Consider the following 16499-nt stretch of genomic DNA (forward strand, 5'->3'; position numbering starts at 1 on the left):
CTGTTAACGAGTCATCCTAATAGGATATTTTATTAAAAGACCTATAATTACAAATAAGATCGCAGTCCACTCTGGTGACTCTCATCACCTGTGGAAGTGGCATTTCCTCCCTCTGAGTCTTTCCCACTCACACAGAAGAAAAGTGTATCTTTCTCTTTAATTACTTATTATTTACTGCCAGTGTACAGCACACTATGCTTAGAGCTCAGCACCTTGCAATTCTGTGCTTTAGGTCTGTGCCTTGTAGATGCTTCCATTAATGAGTTTCATGGGAGGAACAATTGTAGCCAAGTATCACTGTATATCTCGTAGCATCCAATCCACAGCCTGGTATAGAGTGGCTACTAAATAACTGTCTCTTAATAATGAATGAGTAAATAAATGAGTTCGTGCGTGAATGGACTGGTTAAACGGATATAAAAGAAAATGGATTGCTCGGAGAGGTATAAAAGGCAGTAATGGGGAGAGCTGGGAAGTGTGAGAAATGAACACAGAGACAGAAAGGTGTGTTCTGATCTATGCACACAGCAGAGATACTCAGGGTCCTAGGTGTCTTCCATTATTGTCTGTCCTAGGACTCTGTGGCACTGCACCATGCATCTGGGAAGGCTAAAATCTTGAGAAACAGAGCTTAATTGAAAATGAAATTTGTTTCATTGGGTTTTCTATGAAATCACCATTGGTATTCTTGTTCTCAAAGATTTGTAACACTTCCACCGCTCATCCCTCTCTCTACCCACCCCCCCATCTTTTTATCTGTTCATGCATTTAACTCACCCATCCATTCATTCTCTTTCCACCCATGTATCTACACACCTATCTATCTAATCAGCATCCCGTGGTCCATTTCTCGAGGCGCACTTATGGAAGCCTGTCTGGATGCAGAGTACCAGTTCCTGCTCCAGCTTAGATACACATATTGCTTTGATGCTGGACATAAGAACTCCCCTAGTTTCCAGCTCGCTTACAAAATTGAAAGATGACATAAGTTTCCTTAGCAGCCATAACCATCCATCATCTGACACCTTTACTCCTATAAGAAGGCCTAAAGGCAGGTCCGCAGGATGGGTGTGGCTTTGGCTATGACCTTACATAGAGATGGATGAAAAGCCAGCCACAGATACAGACAGACACATAAAAACCTCCAGACTCACCAGCTTGGTTTGTGGTGATGTTGACAGAGACATGCTGTGGGGGGAAGGGACTCTTGCTAGAGACTCCATTGATGGCCTGGATATCAAAAGTGTATGGGGTGTGGGCCCATAGGCTACTGATAGAGACACGACACTCAGTCAAGCCCAGCTGTCTGGGTACAAACTCCACATTGTCATCGCAGCGGGAGCAACTCCGGCGGTCTGCTCTGCACTTCTTGCAGATGATGTTGTAGGTCACATCATCTCGCCCACCGGTCTCTCTTGGAGGGTGCCACTCTAGAATGATAGATGTCTCATTCACAATGGAGATGACATTTCGAGGGCCTGATGGGACACCTGCAGAGAGACAAAAATACAGTCCAGTGAGTCTGAGAGAGCTTCTTGATCAGCAACTTTCTAGGCTACCTTCTCAACCTACTACCTTCTCAACCTAGGTGCCTACTCAACCTCAACACACATACTCTGTTCCTCAAGCATAATGTCCCATGTTCAAATTCATCATGGAGGTAATACAAGGTAGAACAAGATAGCAACCTGTACCCAACTCCCCTTCCCTTTATTCCTACTCAGACTTGCTTTGTTTGGATTGGGCATGCCAAAGGAGGGAAATATTTAGACATGTGAGTTCAGGTACTCTTGCTCTTAGGACCAAGCCCCGGCTTCCATGAACATTTATGGTTAATGTGTATATCTAAGATAGCTACTGAATTTCTTACCTTTTCTTCTTTGGGATAGAGTTTAATGATAAAGGATTAAATTCCTCAAATTAATTTCCCCAAATTCCAAATTCCCAAATCATGGAATCCTATACAAAATTCCATACATCTTAGTACTCATATGTATGTGGTTCGGGACAGTTTCTCTATATGACAGACTGCCAGGGCAGCTACAGAGATGAGTAGTCACACTGCACCAAATTGGTCACCGTGGACAAGAGGGATCCCTGGGTAGGAGAGGTTCATAGAGCCGCCATCTTTGACCCAATGACCGAAGAAAGCATAAGGTGTGTTTTGGAGCAGTTAGCTAGCTGCTTTACACATGCTACTTTATTACCTGCCTCTCTCTCCAAGGAACCTACCAGGATGATGCAATCATCATCTCAAATGCTGAGGGAAACTAACGCTGACAGAGAAGTTAGCCATTGGCTATGTGGTCTACAGGAACCGAAGTCAGAGTGGAGGCCCAGACCTGCCTATTTTCAAAGATCATGTTACTAAGCAGAGCCATGCTCTTAGCACCAGATTCCCCCAAACCAAGCAGCCTCAGTGGGCTGACCATGGCTATTCATGATTCAAAACACGGAAATGCCTTGCTATATAACTCTGAAAAACCTGTGCCTTGTGAGAAAGCAAAATGTTGCTGAATTAATGGTCAAAGTGCCAGCATTTTTGGATTATTTTACAGAACCTCCTTCTCACCAACAGGATTGATCATAGCCTCAAGTTCCCAAGCCTGAGCTTTGCACATTCTCAATGTCTAACGGATGGAAATGAATACTGCCCGGAAGCCCCCCTTCTGAAGAGCAGGTCGGCTGCAGCAGCCGCACCTAACAGTAATGCATTCTGAATCCACACGCGTGACCATCACCAGCTGAACGAAGACATGTGTAGAGTGGCTCATGCTAGAGACAGGAATCAATTGCCAACACACAAAATGAGGGAATAACAACAAGGTCGGAGAGCACTAGGGAAGGATTCTGTGTTGAATCAGTCAACAGCAAGCAGCTAGAGCAGAAAGCAAATATTAAACCAGATTCTATTAAAACATGAAAGAAAATCAGTACTGTACTATATAAAGCCCATTAGGCCTGAGCTAAAGCATGGAGTTCATGCACATTTGTGACAGGGTGGAATTCATGAAACCTTTTTACTGAAGCCTTGCAAATGGTGTTCAAGAATTCTCCACCCATCTCTCCAGGGATATACATCCATTCTCTATGAGCCAGCCCACAGCTAGAACAGGTAGATCAGCCGGTCCTCTCTCAGATGTGCTCTTACTGAGCCAGTGCAGCCTTGCTGCAGTATACGATCTGTTAAAGCCCATTCTGTTCCATGCACGCCTTGAACATCTTTGTTTGCTTCAGGCCAGGGAGACTCAGCCCACAAGCTCCCATCGATCAATGCCACTATTGCTTGCCCCACTTTTAGAGCAAGCAGACTTGCCTCAGCCACAACAAGCCACTCTCTCACTCTTGATAAATACAACCTGTGAATGGGTGCTCTGTGCTAAGGGTAGAGTAAATCTTTTAAAAAGATGATATGCTGGAGCATCCCAGGGGCGTTCTAAGGCTATCTTCCAGAAAGCAGCCTCAGGTAAAAAGGCCAAGGCTTGATCAAGAGAGCAACTAGCCTTCACACTTTTTAGAATCACTCTCATCTAGAGATAGTGCTTCTGTTTGAACTTTAGCTTCATCCTGTCTTCTAACTCTACCTTCTGGATGTCTTCATTATTTGCAAGCCAAACCCTATACCCTGTTATCACTCCATATTGCTCTAGCCAAGCTTTCCCAAAGTGCACCTCTTTTTCTGAACTCAGTCACCTGCTCTCCCGCTACTTCTCTATCCCTCCTATGACTGAGCTCCCTTTGTCCTTTGCTTAACAAATTCTGGGACTACAACTCAGCCCTAGTGTTCCCTGACATGCTGATTAGTCACCAGCCAAGCCCTAGGAATCACATCTTTGGAGTTCTCCCTTATTGGAGTCAGTCAAGGAGGGCCACTTCCTTATTTCTATTCTCTGTCTCCCCATAGCTTCAGAATGGCTCCAGGCCTTATCACTTTACCTGGCTCACTGCAAGGGCTTCTCAATTCTCAAACATTTCTTCTGCACCTCTCTTATCTACTTCTACCAGAGTGTAAAGTCTAAAATGCGCACCGGGTCATAGTGTTCCTCGCTCAAAGCACACTGCCTTCTAGTTGCCCAAAATGGTCACTCTGCTTTCCATGTCACATAAGCCTATTCCTGGAGGCCGCCTTCTGAGTATCCCTTCTCCTCAGACAAATTTACCCTCACCTCTCACAAGAGCCTTTTGGAATGTTACTACAATTTCCTGTAATTCTTTGCCCTCCTGAGACGGTATGTGGTATCCTTTGTTCTGGGAGTTCTCTCCCCTCCTATCTACTCCAGCTCATCTGTAGGGCCCCAGAGTCTTTTCCTTAAACCTTCGCAATGTCTGTCCATCATGCAGTCCCTACCTGGTCTCTCATGGATTCTTTTAAAGCACCTAACCCAGACTGTACCATGGCACAATGACAGTTGCTCTGCACCATCCTCACCATACTGCAGCCTCCTGATGAGAAGGTTCCTGGCTTGTCTGGAATAGCCAAGACCACATAGCAATTTATCTAGCTTTCCCAAGTATCCAGTAGCCATGCACGCTCTTCTCATCTGGTTTGCCTTTCTGTTTTCTATGTGACTGACTGAAGGTCTCACCTGTCCAGTTTCCTTCTAGTGCACTGGTTCTCAGGAGCTGCATATCAGATATTTACACTCCAATTCATAACAGTAGCAAAATTAGCTATGAATTAACAACAGGATAATTTTATAGTGGGGGGGGGTCACCACAACCTGCGGAACTGTATTAAAAGGTTGCAGCATTAGGAAGCCTGAGAACTTCTACTCTAGACAAATACCTTTCTGTGGCAGACAACAGGACCTCAGGCAGTCAAGATCCCCATACAAATAGCCATAAAGTAGGGGGTGAAGGGTTGGCTTGAACAGTCCTGCCTCATCTTGGGCAGCTCAGGAGACTCACCTTAGTGGACACTACTCCTCATTGTTCCTAGCTGCTCAGAAAGGATACTCTCAAGAAAGATTTTTCCCACATTTATTTAGGAATAATTTTCACTGCCCCATTCTGAGTCACATATGCTTTTCACAGTGATCATCCCAGTGGGGCACAAATACAGCAGGAGGAAGCCATGGTTATTGAGTTCAGAACTGAATAAACCTGATTATTTTCTCTAAGTAACCTTTACCAGACACCCAGGGTCTTTCCTGAGAGTGGAGCATGGAGATCCAGGAACTTTCCATGTCTGATGTAAATCCTTCCCCAGCCTGCACTAGTGGAGTATGTCTCCTTTATTTCACAGAGTGCATTCTTATGGAGATGGATCAAGTTTGGGTCACAAGAGTGACTGGAAACCATTCATGATTCATTCACCCATTCATTCTTTCACTATTGTAGCAAAAAAAGTCTCTGGGCTCTTCCAGCCACTTAGAAGGCCCGAGAAAAGTAAGAAACAAAGCAGGCCAACTTCTGCTCTGACGGAGCTGGTCTTTATCTCTGGAGAGGGAAATCTGACAGTCTAGAAGTAAACCTGGGGATAAATGGGATGGTTTCAGATAAGAATAAGTCCTGTGAGATGAAACAGCCTGGGGCTCAGATCCCCAGGACAACGCTGAGCTGTGTCCCTTATTCCCATGAGGGTGAGGTCTGCTCTGTGGTGGGGTCTGGCAAGCTAATGCTGTCAGGGCTTGGTGGTAAAAGAAGAGCAAAGGCAGGTGTCTGAGCTCTGGTATCTTAAGGAGACAAGCACATTCCTGAAGACAGGCTGCCCAGGTTCTCATGCCTGAATGAAAAGATCAGCCAGAGCAGATCTAGACCCATGGAAAAAATCTTGCTGGAGGAAATTACCAGGACCACTTGATAGCTGTTTAGGTGTTTCTCCTGGATTGGGGGGGGAGGGGAGTGTTATTCTTTGCCAGGACTAGTTACTCAGAATTTAAGCTTCCCAGGACAGAACATACCCAGGAAGGAGACCTAAATCTTATAAAGGGGAACAGAAAGGGAAGTCAAAAGAGAAGAAGAAAATCTGCTGTCTCTATCAGCAAGATCCCCCCATCAACTGCCCGGCCAGGCTCAGCAACAGAGTCTCCCCGTCTGAGTTCCCTGCTCTCACGGCTGCTCCCTCGTTTTTCTTAATTACATACAGATAGGCTTTCTGAAGCCTGTCTGATCTGTTGCCACGGTTACTACTGATGAACATATTCTGTTTAAAAGGCTAGGGGAATTCAGTCATTGGAAAGAATAGGAAAAGTGTTGAGCTGTGATTTTTCTACTTGGATGAGAAGAGAGCATGGTGCGTCCTGAGTTATGAAGTTGGGTCTCCAATGTCTTACAGGATGTGCCCAAGGAGTTGGCTCAGACACATGGAATGCAGGTGTCACAGGGGCCCGAAAGAGTTAAACTGAATCCTGCTAGAGTCACTGGGCCAGCCAAAGTGTTGTAATCTTCAGATAAAAATCTCCGAGCTTCTTATTGTGATTTTGGTCTTTATTTGTTTAAGAATGAAAAGCCAATGTGGGTGGCAGAAAGCAAGTGAGTTTATTTGTAACCATCAGGCTGGAAATGAGAGTACGTGTGAGTAATCAAAGGGAAAATGTGTTGAAGACAGGTAAACCCCCAAAAGCCAGTTCCTTTATCGGGAATCTTAATAACCTCCTAGTCTCAGAACTTCGGAATGAATTCCAGGATCATACAAGGAATGCAGAAGCCAGATCTCGCTAATCTACACTGCTGTAGTAGGTCTGCATCCTTACACGTCTCCCCACGGGGTTTCCTTGGGATGCAAGCAGTGAGATGAGGCTGTCCTAGAGATCCCACATGCAGCCTAGAATGATACTCCCTGCATCGGGCCAGAAAGGGTCCCAAGCACTCAATGCATGCCTCCTGGTAGACTCTGCTAAGGCAACTGGGTTTCCCTGCAGAAGAGTGAGCGTGTACTCGGTACACAACCATTCACACGGGGAGCGGGCTCCCAGTCCTCTTAATCCGACCATGAGTCCCCTGGACATTTGTACTGAGCACCTTGGACAGTCATGAAAAACAAGCCTTGATGTTCTCAGCTGAGAGATGTGACTGTGGCACTGAGGCTGGTATGTGGAAGAACTGAGTACAGCAGTGGCTAGGGTTGCTATCATGTGTCATTATTGGGTTATCAGAAAGCCTGATCCATTCATCTAATTAAGACTCATCCCATATAACCATTCTCTCCAGGGGCACAGTCTCTGCTGCCAGGACAATGCTAAGCACTGTACTAGACCTAAAGAGCTGGAGTTTTGTTGGGGAATTCAGGTGCAGAAACCCCACACGTGGGAGTTGTGAGTCCACATAGTTAAAAGTAAAGGAAATGGGTTGAAACGCACTGCGGATGACATAGACCCATATTTTCAGATTTGATGGAGAGGTTCTGTCCTTGAGGTTGGGTCTCTTCTTAGGGAGAAATACTTTGGAGATTGCTTCTGTCCAGCTCTGTATATTCCAGGTTACTTGGCTCCACAAAGTACACCCAAGAAGGAGTACTCTTAAACATGGGAGTGCATATCCAGAAAAGTCTAGATCTTGACACTGTAGTCTCTGCTTGTACTTTCACCTATGTTTCCTGGTCTCCTGAAAGATGATCTTCATAGTCCTCTTTGACATACAGACAAGGAAAGCCCTTCTTATTCATGCAGGAAGTTATGTCCTCTCCTCAGTTTCTCGTTAGAAGAGAGGGTTGAGGTAGGGTTTGGGAATGAGCCAAAGGGACATTTAATGCTTAAGACCCCTGAGCACTGTCAGTCAAGAAAATCTAAACTATAATGTTCTCATGGCTGAAAGGAGTCAAGGTTGGATAAAATGACTACATGCCTAAGTATACACTAAAGGGTGAGAGGCAGTGGAGAGGAGGAAGGGAAAATAACACTGGGGTCAAGATGAGAGAGAGTGAGGTGCAAGTACCTGGGTACTGAATACGTTGGGTGCACTTAGTGTAGATCCAACATTAGCCCTCCAAAATGAGGGTTCTGTCAGAGCATCTCCATCCTTATTACTCACCGTGGCAGAGCTAATTAAAGGAGCTGCAACTGAGTGATTGGGAGGCTTCTGAGAGAAGGTGGAAAGGTCCTTGAGTGTCTATAGAAAAATCGGTATCATCCGGGAGGCAGTAGCAGATGGGAAATACGGAGGTAGACATTTTCAATGGGTGCAAAGTATGTCGAAAATGTAATCAGCCTTATTGGTATGCCTTGCAGTAAGTACAGAGCACAGGGATGAAAGCAAGCTTGGCTGGAAGGTGACATAACCTGGCAGAGGACGTGCCCACAACTGTCAGCGATGTGTGGCAGCCATCAAATAAACATGCACACCGTCCTACACTCCCTCGCGTTTCCTTCTTTGGTAACCGCTTATTCTAAAGCAAAGTCAAGAGGAGATGAAACAAGACAAGACCAACACTTTCTTCACTCATTCTAGCTGCCATGTGTCACTGTGACACTTTCCAACCTGAGCTCAGCTTTTCTCCCCTGACCTCCTCACAAAGATGACCCTGACTCCTCTCCCATGGTGAACACACCAGGAACAGAAGTCTAAGAAGAGCTCAGGCAGGAACCATACATGTCTTTTAAGAAAGAGTCTGAGGAGCGGCAATGTGTGGCTTTAGGACTTTGAAGAGGTAATTGAGTCCCGTTGTGTCAAATGAGCCTGTATTGGGCACTGTGACAACTGGGGTCCAGGACAGCAGAAGTTATCAGGTTTTGTCCATAGAGTGAAGGGGGCTGTTGAGGTCATATTGGGAAGTTGAGAATGAGTTATTGAGCACATGCTGAAGAAGGACATGAAGAGGAAAGAAAGGGGAGTCACTATAGGATGCCGGATACTTCCTGTCAACAACTGAAACTCGGAAGAGCCCGGGTCACAGGAAAAAAAACAGACCAAGGATGCCTGAAATTTGTGGGTGTTAAACACCAGATGCAGTGCTCTGCCTGTGTAGAGGAAGAAGCAGCTCTGGGGTGGCCTTCCAGAGGTAGAGTTGTACCAAAAGTCTGCATCACGAAATGACTGGAGTTCATCCTTTTTGCAATACTGAACATCCTTTGAGAATCCTCTCCTCAATATGTTGGCTGGTACCCTGGAGTAAGGAGGAGAGGGCATTGAAACCTAGGATCAATATGTAGGATCTTAACATCCATGTGAGATGACCCCTCCCAGAGACAATCTCTTCTCCTTTGGAATCAGCCTCAAATGAAACCTCGGACCAACTCACTGCCAATAGGAGGTCTGGCTTCTTCAGATTACAATAAAGCAAATCATATATATCAAACAGGTAAAACCAAAAGATTGCAAGTGATGAGAAGAGCTTTATGGGACTTTCAGTAAGGGAAGGATTAGGTTCTTGTTCCTCCCTTCCTGCTCCCGCTCTCTCCCCAGTCCCTCCCTCCCTCTCTCCACTTGCTCATGGACAGTCTCCTCTTCTCTTCTCTTCTCTTCTCTTCTCTTCTCTTCTCTTCTCTTCTCTTCCCTTCCCTTCCCTTCCCTTCTCTTCCCTTCCCTTCCCTTCCCTTCCCATTTCTTCCCTTCCTCCCCTCTCTGCTGTTCTCTGCCTCTCTACACTCTTGACACCCCTCCCCTTGCCCTAAATAAACTCTATCCTCTATTATTAAAAGAAGTGAGGGATTGAAAGGACACCTGTCAGTTTCAATAGTTTCTTTCCAGCTTTGCTTTCTAGTGCTGTAATAAAGACCATGACCAAAAGAGAAGAAAGAGTTTATTTGACTTATAAATCCCAACTATAGCAGAGGCCAAGGCAGGAATTCAAGCAGGACAAGAAGGTGGAGGTCGGAACTGATTGAAGGACTACGGAGAAACACTGCTCATGGTTTGATCTTCAGATTCATGTTCAATGACCTTTTTCATATATCCCAGGACCACCCGCCCATGGATAGCACCACCTACAGTACGCTGGACCCTTGAACACCAATCATCAATGAAGAAAATGCCCCATTCATTGGCCTGCAGGCCATTCTGATGAAGGCATTTTCTCAGTCATGTTTCCCTCTTCCCAGATGACTTTAGCTTGTATTGGGTTGGCAAGCTAACAAGCAGCTTCTCTAATGACAGCTATCCATCTTATTCATTGTGTTGTAATGATTGCTTCAAATGCAGCAACACAAGTGGAACTCTGTTCTCAGGGAGTTTATATTCTAGTGGAGGAGTCAGTGTTTTGAAGGGTAGATAAATGTGTGATGTCATTGCTGACAATGCTCTAGTAATGAAGAACAGGAGGAAGGGAGTCAGTGTGCTGGGGGGGTGGGGAGTACAGTGAAGAGAGCCTCCTCCTGGATAAGGTCATTTGGACACACACTAGATTTGGGTAAGTCAGAAGCCACTAACTAGACCGTAGAGGGAATATTCCCCAGGCAAGTGCCAGTTCTTGAAATGATCCTGAGGAGAAAGTGTGGTTGGCTGTGTTAAGAAAAATCAAGGGGGCAAATGTTGCTATAAGAAAATCAACTGAGTGGAAAGAAAGGGATAAAGGATGGAGAGAGAAAGGTACCAGCAGAGGCAGACAACCAGATTATGTAAATCCTGGGCACAGCTGGCAGGGATTTTATTCTCAGTAATATTTTACTCTAAGGAAGGTTATAAGGAAGGACCTGCTCAGTGTGTGCGTGTGCGTATGCGTCTGTGCGCGTGCGTGCGTGCGTGTGTGTGTGTGTGTGTGTGTGTGTGTGTGTGTGTGCACACCATAGGAGCCATCCAGATGAGGAACAGAATGGCCTGGGCCAGGATAAAGGACCAATAGAGAAAGAGTCTCAAATTGTTGTAATATTCTTTCTACAGATGTTATCACCAGTTTTTATTCACAAATGTTTACTATCCCTATCTTCATGATGAAAAAAACTTGAGGCTCAGAGAGACAATATGGCTTGTCTGTGATCAAAAATGTGTCAGGGTCAAGGTGGGTCTGCTACATGGATGTATAACTGGCCCCTCTTTCCTCCCAGTGAGTGGCTACATGGTGATGAGAAGAATTGCTTGTCCACTGGTTATTTCTCCACCTGGCACTGATTTGATATAACACTAATATTGTTTGTTCCCTAGAATAGATTTCTACAGAGACTAGTTAAAAGAACAGAGAGACGGTTTTGGTCAACACTCAGTAAAGTTCTGTATTGAACTCAGAATTTTCTCTCAATAAATACTTTATATAAAGAACAATATTTAGCATTTTGTGCACAACTTAGCAAAATTGATCTTCCTAACATCCTGGAAGGGAGGCACTATTATCCTCAGCATAAATATGAGGTAAAAAACCACTTGAGTCAAGTTATGAGGCTGTTTGAGGGGTGCCAGCACAGAGACTTGGCTACAGTCCTGGTCCCTAAGTATACAAGGGACAGATAAAATACAGGAGCATCTGGGGAGTATGGGGGACAGAGCTCACAAGCAGATTGGAAACTCCTGTTCACAATCATCTCAGTCCCTCCTCTTTAGAGGAAGGAGAACCCACTGTGGTTCCAGGGTTATGTGAACAAGTCTGCATACACTGCTCATTAGAGAGTCTGACATACTGGACCCATACACAGGCAATTCTCCTAACCATAACAGTTAGTAATAGGAAAGAAATGATTAGTCAAAACAATGAGAGACCCTGCTGAGAGATTTCAGGAGCATCAAGTAGCCTGGTGTCACGTACCTCACCACGTACCAGTGTTTGTACAGAGAAGTTCTTGTTTTCCAGACAACTTTAGTAGAGCTAATTGCCAGAAAGAGGGGGATGGGTTCCACTTCCCCGGGAAAAGAGACAGTTCCTCCCTCAAGCCTCAAGTCTGAGCTGGGTGACTGGAGGGCTGCAGAAACCTATGGAGGATTGATGAAGGCCTTTAGCCAGGGGACAACAGACCTCAAAGGAGTGTTCTCTCACTATCCATTCAAGGGAAGTGCTGTAAACACAGATGAGGTAGAGAGGGGAAGCTTTGATGCTGTAACACTCAGAATCCCCAAAGACAATCCAAAGGGAGAGATATATCAGGTCATTTTTAAAAGACATGAGCTTCAGAAGTCCTTTGCTAGATGCCTTGAAAACTGAGGCAGGCTAGGTCAAGGTCCTGTCAGGGAACATTATTTCTTCTTCTTCATGGTCTTCTGCTATGCAGACAACATCTTAGACGATGCCCTGCTTGATGCAGGCTCCAAGGAGTTCTCTATCCTGGGGAGCAGCAGGTTTATCTTGTCTGAGTCTTGAACTGTCAGAAGACTTTGTAAACACTTCATTTCTTGGATTATAGGAAGCTGGATCTTACTAGGGTAAGATCTCCATGGACCTCTCCTTCTGTCTGTCATTCCTAACGGATGCACTTGGGACCTGAACCCCTTGGAATTACTCAATTGCTTTAAAATGAGCTGGCTCCATTCAGAGCTCAGTGATTGTCATTATGCTGGTACAAATGTGGAGACCAAAGTGGTTTGGAAACTGGATCAATGGCAATGGTACTATGAATCTTAAGACTCGACAGCTCTGATCCATGACATGATAGGATCATTAATGAATGGCAACTTGGCTCCTCTAGAAGCACTTTCCCAGAGTACAGAACCAACGAGGGCTTTCATGGTACCCAGTGCACTGTGAAGTCTCAGAGATAGGGCACCAATGAAGCAAAAGTGTGAACTGACCAAAGTATATGTTATTTCATTCTATTCTGTTCTGTCCTGTCCTGTCCTGTCCTGTCCTGTCCTGTCCTGTCCTGTCCTGTCTTACCTATTTCATTTTGAAACAAGATCTCATTGGGTGCAGGCTGGCCTCAAACTCACTATGTAGATGACCCAGCTCCAGTGAATGAACTTGTCTAGCTACCACCTAACCCATACAAAACCATAAAGAATTGGAAAATTGTAGGCAGGAATCTCAGGAAGCCATGGAGCATTCAAGTCCTGATTCTGACACTTCCTTCACACTCTAGATCTTAGAGTGGAAAGTAATCTTAGAAGTTAGTGTGTCCCAGGTGGCAAATGCCCCTCTTCTGTCCCACCCTGGCGGTCAGCCTCTGTTGGATTCTGCCAGTAGAGGGAGGCTCACTGCTCTCCAAGTTACCAAAGCATCTATTACCCGTGATTGCTTGTTTTAAAAAAATAATGAAAAAAAGCATCTATTCACAGTAAGTCGCAGAGCCAATAAAATACCTAGGATCAAATCTCACAAGGCCTTTATAATACAACCATAAAACCTTACTGAAGGGCATAAAAGGAAACTTGACTGCCATGTCCTCAGATGAAAAGGCTCGACATCATAGAGAAGACAGTCACTTCCAAGTGATCTGTATACCCAGTGCAATTCCCATTAAACAGGATTGCATAATGAAATGTACCCAACTAGCTCTAAGGCCTATCTTCAAAGGGAACATCTTTTAGTAAGTGACAGGATGTTTTAGAAATGAATGCTATTCAGAGGGTTGGTTCGTCAGCCATTAAAATATGTCAGAAGGCTACCATCTTTAAAACTGGTATCTGAACAGACCAGGCAATCAAAGCCAAAGAGTACAGACACCTTGGCATGTGTGTTCACTCTATAGTGAAGGGAGTTCCTCACTAAGATGTATACAGTTCTGCTGGGGCTGATGTCCTGTTGCATTTTAATAATATAAACACAAATGTCAATATTGCATACTATACAAGGATAAATTCCAAATACAAGGATAAGTTAAACACAGACACTTTCCCAGATAGTATTTTTTTTATTAACTTGAGTATTTCTTATATACATTTTGAGTGTTATTCCCTTTCCCGGTTTCCGGGCAAATATCCCCCTCCCCCCTCCCCTTCTTGATGGGTGTTCCCCTCCCCATCCTCCTCCCCCCTTGTCGCCCTCCCCCCAACAATCTAGTTCACTGGGGGTTCAGTCTTAGCAGGACCCAGGGCTTCCCCTTCCACTGGTGCTCTTACTAGGATATTCATTGCTACCTATGGGGTCAGAGTCCAGGGTCAGTCCATGTATAGTCTTTAGGTAGTGGTTTAGTCCCTGGAAGCTCTGGTTGCTTGGCATTGTTGTACATATGGGGTCTCGAGCCCCTTCAAGCTCTTCCAGTTCTTTCCCAGATAGTATTTTTATGCCAGACACAAAGTCATCAGGCAAAACCCCAATGCCAGAAAGAAATAGATGGTCAGATCTGAGTTCAAAAATACTTAGATCTGACAGAAAATGTCCCCACAATAGAGTTACAGATAAGCGGAGACTAGAGAGGAAGGTGCCACAAGTAATTAGTGGGTTTTTAAGAGTCAGCTTAAAAATAGAAAAAGCAAGGGCTATACACAGACAGAATAAACTGGCCAGCAGATATATTAAACAACACCCACTCACATATCCACAAAACAACAAGGAGGTCAGTTAAACTGGCACAGATTAAAAGTCTCACTAACATATCCACTGACCTGCTAAGTACCTATAATCCAGCAATTCTGCCTTGAGGTAAATATGTGCTCCCTAAGGCTTGCTTGTGCACGTGCGCCACAGGAGCACTGTTTATGTTAACAAGACAACGGGATGGACCTGTATCCGCTCACAGGGGGATGAGCATACCCAGCATACATTGATTCTAGTGGATTTTAAGTTCATATGTTAGGATAGACTTTGAGACGAGTAATGATGGTAGTTTGAGTCTGAGACGCGGACACAACCAGTCTAACGGAATTAAGGGTAGATTCTGAATCTGGATCCCTGGCAGGGGCAGCAGTCAACAACAGGGTACAGTGAACCAATACCAGTCTGAGTAGCAGTGGTGACCCAGAAAAGTTCCGAGCAGTAGACATTGGCCTCAGGCCCAGCAATAGCTCAGTCTCCTACTTCACACTGAAACACGGGTTTGGCCTTTGGCTGATTTGAACCAAAATCTTGTACTGAGCCAACCTGCATGGGGATCTCAGAAGTCAGCTGGGGGATGCTTCAGTGGCACAATCAGTTAGTGTGCGGTACTTATAAAAGTCAGCTGGGATCCCCTTAAAGAGCTGGAGATGAAGATGATTCAGGGAGATTCAGAAGGGCAAGATGACATCAGCATCTAGCCAAGCTAGAAGGGCTCTCCTGAATCATTAGATCCAAACTTCCCCTGGTACTCTCTATTCACTTATTGTTGTGTCTTGTGTTGCATAATGTAGGGGTTCAAAGCTCGCTTCTCATTTTTCATCAAAAACAAAGCAAAGACAATTGACTGGGCACTTGGAATATGTCCAACACTAAAGAGGTGTCTTGCATGCATTCTTTTAGTAAGCATGATTTAAAAAAATATGCTCATTACTTTTAAAAAGGAACAAAACTCTTGAGCAGTTGGGTAGCCTACCCAAGACCTCTCAACCAGGGAAGCAGATGGAATCTGGAGTTAACTGTGGTGGTCTGCATCACATCAACAGCAGGAATCTTACCAATAAGCGGGGATGAGCATTTACCATATCACATTCAGAGTAAGAGAAAATGAGATCTGTGTCTCAAGAGTTTCTAGTCCAGCAGAAAGGTTAGAGTAGGCTGGGCAACTGCTACAGGATATTCCGTGTGAGAAGAGAAGCATCCTCTTCTCAAGGGATGCAGAGCCTGGCCCAGGACAGATGCAGAGATGCACTCTTGACTGACAGTCCTCTCCTCTGGGATGAAGTGAAGCAGAAATCTAAGAACCCCTGGTTTTAGCTGTCACCAAGTCCCAACAATCTTCCCTCATCCTTCTGGAGAATAGAACCCAAAATGTCCCATGAGAGCCACTGTCCAAGATTTCAGAGGAACGTTCTTGTAAAGAAAGGGCCCACAATTGCTAGGAAGGACTGCTTTAGGCTGATTTTTAAAACGGGGGGAAAGGGAAATTAGATAATTTTACACCAATCCCCTTCTATCTCTGGAACTTTACACTTAAATCAGTGCCTGAGTCTCAAAGAAAGAGTAAGGCTTGGCAGAAGAGTATAAGCCCGGGCAGCTAGCTCTGTTTCTCTTGTGGCCTTTGGAAACGGGTCATGATGACCACATAGATTTCCACAGAGGTAACTACAGAAGGGACCCAAATACATGTGTCCTGAAACAGTTACATCGCTCCAGACCCTGTCTCAAGAGTAAGGTGGAGAAGTTGGGGATGTAGCACGGTGGTAAGAGTGCTTGTTAAATAACTGGGACCCCCTAAATTTGAATCACCAGCACCCACATAAAAAAGCCAGGTAGGGTTGTCCATGCTTATAAACAAGCATTTAGGAGTGAGGGCAGAGAAAAATGGATGCTAACACTTCGCTGGTTAGGCTAGATGGAAAGCAAGTGTCCCGGATCTCAAGGCAATAAAGCAGAGAGTGACAGAGGATGACACCCAGTGTCTGTCCTTCTCTAGACTGTACAGACAAGCAGAGGCATTCACACTCGCACACTCATGTGCATATGCCGCACACATACAAACCACCACCCAACATACTATATCATACATATACATATGTGTGTGAGTGTATATATATATGCACAAAACACTAGCATATATACATCACATATACACAAACCACACACATATACATACATCACATAGACACAAACCACCATACATATAACACATCATATACCCACACATTTA

At 44.9% G+C, this 16499-nt stretch overlaps 1 protein-coding gene across 1 annotated transcript in view; it reads right to left on the reverse strand.

Annotated features, from left to right (window-relative positions):
* Ephb1 (Eph receptor B1) overlaps positions 1–16499 on the reverse strand; it is a 436332-nt gene that overhangs the window by 123810 nt on the left and 296023 nt on the right. The window contains 1 exon segment of the mRNA NM_001104528.1: positions 1155–1490. Coding sequence (NP_001097998.1) covers positions 1155–1490 — 336 coding nt within the window.

This window comes from Rattus norvegicus, chromosome 8, assembly GCF_021556685.1.
Source record: "Rattus norvegicus strain SHRSP/BbbUtx chromosome 8, alternate assembly SHRSP_T2T, whole genome shotgun sequence".
NCBI lineage: Eukaryota > Metazoa > Chordata > Mammalia > Rodentia > Muridae > Rattus > Rattus norvegicus.